Here is an 11,384-nt window from a genome sequence, read left to right on the forward strand (position 1 = left end):
ACCTGCAGTAGTTCTATGCCTTGCAATACCAGAGGCAGCACAAAAACTGTCGAATGCCTCATTGCGAAATTCAAGGCCATTGTCGGTTCTCAACCTCTTGACCTTTCTGCCAGTCTGATTTTCAACCAGAGTCTTCCAACTTTTGAAATTCTCAAAAGTTTCATCCTTAGTCTTCTGGATGAATACCCATAATTTTCTGGAATAATCATCTACTATGGATAGAAAATACCTTGCTCCTGAATGTGATGGACACCTTGCAGGCCCCCAAAGATCAGCATGGATGTAATCAAGGGATCCATGTGTTCTTTGTTTGCCTTTGTTGAACTTCACTCTGCAAGATTTTCCAAGTACACAGGGTTCACAAAACTTCAGCTTTTCGACTTTGTCTCCACCAAGCAGATTTTGTTTCCCTAATTCGACCAGACCCCTTTCACTGACATGGCCCAATCTCATATGCCAGATTTCTGTTTTCGACAAAGGTTTCGTGGATGCAACATTTGTCGAACCACTTACAACTTCAGCCTCAAGGGTATACAAGCCTTGTTTCTTCACGCCTCTCAAGACTTCCTTCGAACCCTTCATGACTCTTAGGATACTTTTCTCTCCTTGGAAAACATATCCTTTCTTGTCGAATTCACCAAGAGAAAGCAGATTTCTCTTCAAATCAGAAACATACCTGACTTCAGTCAACAACCTTATTGACTCATCATGGAGCTTGAATCTCACAGATCCAACACCTGCAATCTTGCAAGCCTTGTTGTTTCCCAGCAATACTGATCCACCATCTTGATCACATAATTCCTCGAACAAGTCTTTGTTTGGAGTCATGTGCCAAGTGCAACCTGAATCCATAATCCACTCCTTCTTAGAGTCACTGCTTGAAACCACAAGAACATCAGATGATTCGAAATCATCTTGAACAATGGCAGGTTGCCATTATCCTTACCTCCATGATATTTCAAGCGTTCAGGGCACACCTTTCTTGTGTGACCCTCCTTCTTACAATGGTAGCATCGAATGCCAGATGCTTCGCCACTGTAAGTCTTCGACTGGCTTTTGCCTTTCTTCTTGTCGAACTTACCATCCTTTCGTAAGAGTTTTCCTTTAACGGCCAAACCTTCGCCAACAGTCGAAGGTTTATGCTCCTTTCGTTCATTCAAGTCCTTAGAGTACAAGGCTGATTGAACTTCTTCAAACGTCAGGGACTCCCTTCCATACAAGAGAGTTTCTTTGAAGTGAGCATGTGATCGAGGCAAAGAACATAATAGTAACAGCGCTTGATCTTCATCATCGATCTTCACATCAATATTTTCAAGATCAAGAATCAGCTTGTTGAACATATCCAACTGCTCAGCCAATACTTTGTCTTCAATCATCTTGAATGAATACAAAGCTTGCTTCAGGTAGAGTCGATTTACCAGCGATTTGGTCATATACAAACTTTCAAGTTTCACCCATAACCCTGATGCCGTCGTCTCCTTTGATACCTGCCGGAGAACCTTATCACCAAGGCTCAACAAAATTCTGCTGTGTGCTTTCTCGATCATATTCGTCTTCTCCGCTGCCGTCAATTCTGCATTCATGGCTGCCTCTCCCTTCAACGCTTCCAAACAACCCTGCTGAACCAGTAGAGCTTTCATCTTCAAGCGCCACAGACCGAAATCATTCACTCCGGTGAACTTTTCAATCTCATACTTTGTTGAAGGTATCTTCTCCACGCTCATCGCACCAATCTGTTGTGAATTCAATGCCACGAACAAAGTATAAAATAAGGGATGAATAAAGACACGAAAGAAGAGGAACACGATAATTGGTTATAACTGCTATTCTTTCACTTTCTCTTAGAACAAGATTACAAGTTTACAAGAATAACAAATAACCTCTCTCACCCTAAATTAGGATTTGCAGCTTAGCAATGATGAGAGACTAGTATGCTATTTATAATAAAACCTAACATACTAACTAATGGGCTTTTTTAGCAAGGCCCATTACACAAGCCAACTTAATAAACAAGCTAACTTAACAAATTAGGGTTTAAACACTAAAACCTAATTTAACATGCTAACAACCCTAGCATCTTCGACATCTGCATGCTAGACCCATCTTCGACTACAGCATGCACACTTCAACACCAGCATGTGAACAATCCTTCGACTTCATGCTTAACTCTGTCGAACTGTCGAACCAAGAAGCTACCCTTCGACAATACTAGAGTTCGATCCAATATCTCACAAAAATCCTAAAACATTTTGATGGTTTAACTGACTAAAAGTGTTTCTAATCAATTAAGAAGTCATTTATCATGCTCTAATTGATTAGAGCAAGTCCTTAATCGATTAGTCAATGTAAATTTTTTCTCAATTAATTAGAAATACTTGTTAGTCAATTACACACAAGCCTTGATTAGTTTTCAGAAGAAAAAAAATGAAATCAAAGAGGTTTTAAAAACTTTTCCGTGTGTGTGATGGTCATAGTACCTCAAGACTTACTCTTAACCTTTTACACTTTAACTGATTACTCTAAGATGTGAAGCGTATGAGCAGGCAAATTTTTCATGACTTTAGATATTCAAGCTCTTTTTCTTGATACAAAAATAACTTAGCACTTAAACTAGAACTTGAATCTTTTTACTTATGAGGCTTGAGATATCTTCTTGATCAAGTGTCATCCTCAGAAGCTTTACTTTGACGACTGAAATTTACTCTCCTGTCATGGAGAACTCTCAACATCCTTAAGCCATTTGACGTCTGGATTTTTTATCTTTAAAATATTATTTTACAGGTAGTCATCATCAAAACTAACTGATGAGTCATACCTGCAAGTACATAAATCTACAATTTTCATACCTTACCCTAATAATAAAAATTGGACACCACCAACTAAGTCTTAAACGTAGTTTTACATGAATTGTTTTGATTCCAAAAGATTGATTTTCAGTTCTACTTTTACTTTCAAAATTTAAATTAAAATTTTATTAAAATTTTAAATTATTTTAGTGTAATTCAATAAATTTAATATAAAAAAGCAACTTGTAAGTTGAATTACGCATCAATTGTTCTTTGGATAAAAATAATAAAGGGGAATCAAAATTTCTTAAAAATAAAATGGAGAAACTAATTATGCAAATAAACTATAATAGAAGAATAAAAACTGTAATTTTTGTCTATCATAATTTAATATTATCATTATTACGATAAATATATGTAGAATATATTGGTTAGAGTGGTGAAATATAATTAGTTAGAGAATAAAACTGAAAAATTAGTAATTAATATTAATTATCTTCAAAACTAAATAATGGTTTATTTTCGAGAAACCTTTTTAATATTACTACATCATCAAAATTAAAAAATATTTGGATGAAATATTAAAAGATCTCTTTAAAATTAATCGGATGTTTTAAATTTAAAATAATTATTTATTATTCAGTATAGTTCTTTTAATTCAAAAAATTAATTTATGTAATTTCGCACCGAAAATTTATTAAAAAAACCTTATTGTGAAATGTGAGATAAAGAGTTTTTTTTTTTTTTGCTTTAAATCACCGGTTTAGTCCGGTTCGGGGGCGAGTTCTGGCATCAAGTGGTTCCATCCCCCTCCCGATCGCAGTTGCGGGGATCGAACCGTGGTTCTCCCTACCAAGTCCAGCGCCAATCACCACTGGACCAACTAAAAAGTTTAACCATTAAGTAACACACAAAAAATTACACATTGGAGTCACTATTAATTAATTAATTAATTCTCCTCTTCTACCCTAGTCGTCACTTTTCTTCTTTTTCCTTCCTCTCTCTCAAAGAGGGGTGATTTAGGATCAATTTTGATCCAAAATCACCCCCTCCAAATCGTTTTTGTTTATCTATTACTTAAATAAGTGATTTTCACACCTTTTCTTTTTGTCTTTTTTGTGATTTCGTGGGTCATCGTTTGTTTTGATTTCCCATATTTCTGTGGTGTATTTTGATTTCTCGTCTTTGTGCGGGTATTTTGTTTTTCCGTTTTTGTGCGGTGTTCATTTGTTTCAGGTTGAAAGATTAGTTTCGATCTAGTGCAGATTCAATCAATGACTTTGGTGCTGTCAACGCTACAGATCCGGAAGCATGAATATTTCGGACATCTCAATACAGTCAATACATTAATATTTGTAGGCATATGCAATTTGCCGTTTTATGCTATTAACATGGATGCTGTGGATTTGTTCGCAGATTCATCCTTTTTGTTTTTGGCGATTTTGAATTTGTATTGCAACGATGTACTCTATCGATTTAAATGAATGAATATCATTTATTTTCTGTCAAAAAAAATTAATTAATTAATAATTGAATTATTAAAATGTTTAATTTTAATCTTTAACTATCTTAAAGAACAAAAGTAATGGAATAACACAAGGATTACTACATTGGTTATAACGATGGTTTAACATTTAAAATGTCAACATAATTTTACATCGAAACTATAAAAGTGCATTAAATGTTTGCATGTTGTTTTGTTGACAGTAATAAATAATTTTTCACTCTAGCTGTATATGAGTAATAAGAACATCAGAAGGACTTGTGCAAACAAAACAGTACAAAGTTTACAAATACTTCAAATTTAACAAGCACACATACATACATGATACATAATACTTCCAAGTACATTACATTAGATTACAAACATTGGCCACTTTATAAGTTATGCAAAATTTCTAGGGTTTCACACAACAGTAACACATGATAAACCAGATTACACATATATAGCATTATTACAATCTTTAAGCATTGGTTCTGCTAGAGAAGAACAAGTTGTTACTAATCATAATCTCCAGGACCAACAGGAGGTGGAGATTTTGGTATGAATGGCATTAGAGGAGTTCCATGTTCAATTGGTCCTGGATTAACATTCTTTGCTCCACCTGGTATTGGATCAATTGGATTGTAATCTTCGAGTCTTACGCGATCTCCGGTATCGCCTTTTTCATTGCTCTTAATCCTATTGACATTTTCCTAAAAATGCAACGAAATCGAACAATTAAAGGATAGTACAATTACAATACAATATTCAGTTTCAAATGATGCGTATGAAATTTGAAAAACTCTCGGTACCTTGAGTTTTCTGCTTCCTGCAATTGCTGTTGGTTCATCAACACATTTTCTACCAACCAAATCTGAGGTCACATGAAAAAAGTTATTAGTATTCTGATAAATTCACCGTAAATTTAAACATGCACGAAGTTTCTATGAAACCGCTGTGGTTACAATTTCTTTAAATTCAAGGTTTGCATGCAGAAAGGTATGACATGAGATTTAGAGGGATAGAAGATTTACCTGTGATGGAACCTGAGAAGCTAAAAAAGGTAAAAGCTGTGACAACCAACAAGAGCAAAGCACAGAAGCTAGAAACCTTCATGATCATATCAGCTATTCTCAAAATGGACCAAACTAGAAGCTTTTTCTGGTCACTGCAGTTATGTGTGTTGGGTTTTTGAGTTTTTTATGCGTTTACCAACTTTTTTGTTAAATTGTTTTTTGTGTCAGTAGTAGTTAACGTGCTTTGGGGTTCGCACTCTACTCTAAATGCATTAGAGTTGATCAGTAGTCGCTTTATTCAGCCACTGTGTTGTTTGCAGCTCAAAACAGAAGCAATGAATGAGGATGAAACTCCCATGCCAGACACTTGTCACATTCATATCATTGAGTGCAACAATGTGCTCTCTAATCTTACCTTGTTATCTGGTTATAAACCTCTCTTACATTAATAATGATTCTTACCTTAATCATTGACAAGCTGATTTTTTTTATGAGCCTATGTTTTATAAAAAAAACACTAAAACACACTTCTTAAATTTCACAGCTTATTCAGCAAAAACCAAACCAAGTACCTGAAGTTGTCAAGGGTCAAAAGATGAGTAAGCCCTTTGAATAACTCTTCATTAAACTGTGGAAAAAAATTTAAATCCTTCATTAGTACATCAACAGCCTTCAATTTGTCATTCTTAAGTACAAACAAGAAATAAATTTATAGTATTTTGTCATTCCAAAAGAACGAACCAAAAGTGAAGACATCATATGGTCCATTTGCCTATAATTTTTTAGTATTTCCATTTCACAATTTCACAAACATGTAGACTGCATTTGGATTAATGGAAATAGATAAAATAGAATGAAATAATTGTAGTAGCACTATTTAGGTTCATAAGGTGACTTGAAAAATTGAAATTTATGTTTCTTATGATCTAATGTCTTAAAAATTCATTTAACAGTTCATGTGTAACACATTAATTTAAAATTAGTTTTTTTTCTTTCTTCTTTCTAGTTTGAAACAGAGAAATGACAATAGCAAAGTTATTAGAGTCCTCTTAAATTAGAGAGCATTTCATTAGTAGTTATGAATAAATTTTTAATGAATTGCTTTGAGTCAAAGTCGTGTACTTGTGATCTTGATCAACATGCATAAACTCATCAGAATAATTTACCTTACAAGCTATCGACGTTAAACAAAGCACTGCGTGGGAGGAAACTCACGAGCTTTCATTTTAATGTTTTACTTTTATTGTTTGAGCTTGCAGAAAATAAAAATATGGATCGCTTGTCACGTCTCGACCATATCTAGGCGAAAAATCTATAGATGATCATCTCAAAGATGAGCGGGTCTCCACGCACATTCCTACGAGTGTTGCTGCTGGTGGGGACACAATTAATGAGTATGATAGGAAAAGGTATTTCGTCCGGACGCGGAGTGGATTTGGTCGTGATAGCCTGCCAATAGCATCCATACAGGTTCTGTCTTTCCTTTATCCATCTTATATCAAAACATTGAGGACAATGTTTGGTTTAAGTGTGGGGGAGGGAGCTTTAGTGCTTTCTAAGTAGCTTTATGTTATCGTCAATTTCCCTTCAAATAAACATTTATGTAACATTAAGTCTTATATGCAAAAAATTTCGTGTTTATTCGAATTCTTCTATTTTCTTGAGCCATAACAAAATTTTCGAGTGATTAGATGCATGGCTCTACACGTTCGAAAGTATGAGGTTACTTATTTATAAGACATGTTAGAAACTTGAGTGAAATTTAGACAATATTGTTACCGTCTCGACACTCTAAAACCACCGAGTATGCATCACCAATTTGAGTACCTATTATACCGAAACCATAAATTTTAGTTTTAAAGTAACCCTGAGTAGTTTATCTAGCAGTCGGCACCGTCTTAAACACAAACTACGTAGAGCGTCGATAAATATAAGTGAATGATCCACATAAAAATTATTATATAAGAATCCTTGTGCTTTACTGTTATTGGGAATGTACCAACTAAGTTAGGTGACCCTCACCCGGTCATTTAACCCAACGGTTACATAACCTAAGATATTTGATAAAAGGAACTCATTGTTGGCTGGTTTAGAATTTATCTGGTACTGAACTTGGTAGGGAGAACTACGGTTCGATTCCCCCACGACCTACGATAGAGTGTATAAAAGGAGTATACCACAAAATTGTGTCAGAACTCCATTAAGGACCATAATCACTAACCGGCTGCTCTATTATGTGTGTGAAAAAATAATGGGCTTAATGTGATTGCGCGCGAATGAAACGGGTAAAACAAAGCGACAAGAATAAGGTTAAGCTATAATGGCATGATTCGGATTGGTATGCATATGGGGAGTTCTCTAGTGTCGTTACTGTACTTTTAATGTCAAGATCAATCTCAAAGGGTTCTGACAAAAACACTCCGTAACAAAGTACAAATCAAGCGATGTAATGAGCCTGTATTTAATTTTTATTGTCCAACTGTTTTATCTGATTATTTGCTTGAGGACAAGCAAAGGTTCAAGTGTGGGGGTGTTTGATAACACGAATTTATATAGCATATTTCATTCGATTCTCATAAATAATATTAGTATTTTCGTTTAATTAAATTACTTTATTTTAGTATTATGCTGGTATTTCTATTGTTTCAGGTATTTTGTTCATGCAAGAAGTATTTGGCAAAAGAAGAAGAAATGGAGAAATAGTTGATTTAAAAAGCAAAAGAATTCAAGGGGAGGTGAAATAGAAAGTGGAGGTGAAAGAGTGAAAGAGAGAAAATAGAATGATACGAAGCCCAATTCCCCTTCTTAGAAGTGGAGGCGCCCGCCTCCAAATTGGCAAAGGGCTTGAGGCGCCAGCCCCCAGCCAAAGTGGGCCAGCCCATACCCCTTGAGACCCCCGTCCCACGTCACAAATAGGAGACGCCCGTCTCCACTCCTTCAAATGCACAAAGTGAAGGCCCACGTCTCCAACTAACATGCCACGTCTTGGGAGAATTGGAAACGTCCGTCTTAATACTCCTTCAAGTCACGTCCCCTATTTTCTTGCTTCCACCAAGTCAAATAAATGCACTATATTTGAGGAACGGAACAGCTGAATACGGGGAGAGATTTGTTTTGGGAAAAGAAGTTATCAACCATTCTCACTATATAAAGAACGGAAGATTCATGTAAAAGGGGTTGGACCATTTTTAGTCTCAGCCATAGTTTCCCTCGTATGTTTTTTCCTATTTTCTATTCCAGCAATATTTTTCCAGCATTCAAGTTATTATTTCCTTCTTCTTTTCATAGTTTTAGGCAGATATTTATTTTCTCACAATAGTTTCTACACCGGAAACTATTGTGTAATTTTTAGTGGATCTAACCTTACGTTAGATCATAGTATTTTAATTCCTTGTTTATATTATTTGATCGAAGAATTTTAAGAACAGATCCAACCGGCTTGTGGTGGAGTGTTCTCTATTTCAAGTTCAAGAATTAATTCAAGTTTTATTTTCAGTTTTTTATTTCTATCATTTATTTTATAGTTTTATATTTCTCGCTAATAAATTATTGAATATGCCTAAATATATGAATAATTATTGTTTAATTTAATAAGTATGTAAATTAATCTAACCAAAGGGATCCGAAATAAACTGGCTTAAATAATGTTTTATTGAAAATCACCTTTTTCTAGTTTTAGTGCCTAATTAAATTTATTAAAAGTTTATAAAATCAACAGAGCGGAAGTTTGAGATTTTAAAACTGGACTAAGGTTAGAAATCAACAGAGCGAGAGTTTGAGATATTTAATCGGATAGTAGACACTGGACATTAGGTTTAAGGACAGCGAGAGCGTATCAAAACTAATTAGATATTTATTTATTTTCAAAAAGTGTTTTAAAACTCGGCGGGACAGCGAAAGCGTACGTTAGGGAATATTAGCATAATCTAAGTCAATAGAGGGGGAGTTTGAGACAAGGGTTTTTAAGTGAATAATATTTACATGAAAAAGGCATTTTATTAAATATGTTGTTTTCAAAAAGCGTTTCTAAATATGATGGGACAGCGAGAGCGTACATTATGAGTTAGGAATGTAGTCTAAGTCAATAGAGCGAGAGTTTGAGAGGAGGACTTTTAAACGAACTTATGTAATGAATATTTTTTATTTGATAAAGATCCTGGCCAATGGAACTTCGGATTCCCTAAGTTTGACGAATTACATACCGATATCCGCCTATTAATATTTCATCTAGATTTAAGATTTTAGTTTCCCCTTAACAAACAATTGAAACATCACTAGCCTTAGCTTTACACAGTAACCTTAGATAACGGTAGATCGATTCATAGTCCCTCTAGATTCGATATCTTTTAAGACTACACGACACGACTGTGCACTTGCAGTCTTCAGACTAATAGACACATAAAGTCGCGATCAAGTTTTTGGCGCCGTTGCCGGAGACTATTTAAATCGATATAGTAACTCTTTTAGTTACGCAGTAGAGACTAAGGCACTTTTTCATTAATTACAATGTATCACCCAAACTTTTTCTACAACCCCTGGTCCTAGTATTTCGAGGAATCACTTGAATCCTATAAATCCGACCTCGAAATACTACTGGAGAATTTTAATGCATCGCTACCAGATTCTCACCCAAACTACCTCTCCAACTACCAATCCCAACATTTTGAGGAGTCGCAAGAATTTTATAATTCCAACCAAACCTATCCGCAACTGAATTTCCTCTATGATCACCACGACCAATATTTTGAGGAGTCACCAAAATCCCATAAATATGAACTCGAAATAATGATGGAAAATTTTAATGAAACATTTATGATGATGAAGCACTTTGTGGAAACACAAAATGCGACGCTAACCCACTTTGAGGAACCACAAGAATCCCATAATTTCAACCTCGAAGCATCAATGGAGGATTTTGACGAGGCGCTAACTCACTCTAGGTTAGAATCTATGATGGAGCACCTTGTAGAGACACAAACTTTCCAAAATGAAGAGTTCAGCAAACAAAGTATCCATTTTAATGAAACCCTTAGGCAAACGACTATTATGGTCGAGTCTATAGCAACTCACAACATGACTTTGGAGACTCAAATCTCCTTGCTTGAACAAAAACCTCTAGGACCCTTCCTTGAGGAGCCTATGGATGCAGCCAATAGTGAAAAACAAATTGAAATTCCTAAGGTGAGTGACAATGAGATTGAGGGGAGTGATAATGTGGTTGAGGAGAGTTCTAGTGAGAAAAGAGTGGAGTTTGAGAAAAATCCACCAACACCAACTGAAAGGGAGATTGTAGAAGAGGTAGAGAAGGAAGCACATATTGTTGTTCCTCCTCCCTATACCCCACAGATTCCTTTCCCGCAAATTTTTATGGAAGCTAAGGTAGAATCCCAATCCAAAACATATGTGGAGGTATTGGAAAATATCCACACTAATGCACCCTTGTTTGAAGACTTGCACAAAAAGAGAAATTTAGAGGACCATGAAACTAAGGAGATCATTAGTGTTAAGAGGGTAAGGTTAACCTTTGAGGCGGTGGATGAAATCACCAATCCTAAACTTGAAAAGCTAATACCTAGGATAGATCCTGAACCACCACCACAAGTTCGAAAGAGTGAACTACCCCACAGGAGAAAGAAAAGAAAAGGTGAGGGATATGTGAGATGGCTTGATAAGTGGCCAAGGAAAACAAAGTTTACTAAAAGTTCAACCGATGAGTCATTTTCGAGAGAACCACCATGAGTGCTTGCAATCTTAAGTCGTCGAGCTATCGACGTTAAACAAAGCGTTGCGTGGGAGGCAACCCACGAGCTTTCATTTTAATGTTTTACTTTTATTGTTTGAGCTTGCAGAAAATAAAAGTATGGATCGCTTATCACGTCTCGACCATATCTAGGCGAAAAATCTATAGATGATCATCTCAAATATGAGCGGGTCTCCACGCACATTCCTACGAGTGTTGCTGGTGGGGACACAATTGATGAGTATGATAGGAAAAGGTATTTCCTCCGGACGCGGAGTGGATTTGGTCGAGATAGCCTGCCAATAGCATCCATACAGGTTTTGTCTTTCCTTTATCCATCTTATATCAAAACATTGAGG

General features: G+C 35.6%; 1 protein-coding gene across 1 annotated transcript; it reads right to left on the reverse strand.

Moving 5' to 3' along the window:
• Window positions 1-4,589: 4,589 nt before the first annotated feature.
• On the reverse strand, window positions 4,590-5,455 carry LOC131629274 (uncharacterized). The gene is made up of 3 exons (XM_058900073.1): window positions 5,304-5,455; window positions 5,082-5,143; window positions 4,590-4,982 (listed from the first exon to the last, which is right to left on the reverse strand). Exons 1-3 carry the CDS (start codon window positions 5,389-5,391, stop codon window positions 4,788-4,790), a joined length of 345 nt encoding a protein of 114 aa, XP_058756056.1. The 5' UTR covers window positions 5,392-5,455; the 3' UTR covers window positions 4,590-4,787.
• Window positions 5,456-11,384: the final 5,929 nt, after the last annotated feature.

The sequence above is a fragment of the Vicia villosa genome, unplaced genomic scaffold, assembly GCF_029867415.1.
Source record: "Vicia villosa cultivar HV-30 ecotype Madison, WI unplaced genomic scaffold, Vvil1.0 ctg.000540F_1_1, whole genome shotgun sequence".
Classification (NCBI taxonomy): Eukaryota; Viridiplantae; Streptophyta; class Magnoliopsida; order Fabales; family Fabaceae; genus Vicia; species Vicia villosa.

What these genes read in the sequence shown, in the direction of transcription:
- LOC131629274 (XM_058900073.1), bottom strand. Translation starts at nt 5,391, where the DNA reads ATGATCATGAAGGTTTCTAGCTTCTGTGCTTTGCTCTTGTTGGTTGTC. An exon ending in CTTCTCAGGTTCCATCACAG is followed by an intron (nt 5,144 to 5,303) that starts GTAAATCTTCTA and finishes ATGTGACCTCAG; the next exon opens with ATTTGGTTGGTAGAAAATGT. An exon ending in CAGGAAGCAGAAAACTCAAG is followed by an intron (nt 4,983 to 5,081) that starts GTACCGAGAGTT and finishes TTGCATTTTTAG; the next exon opens with GAAAATGTCAATAGGATTAA.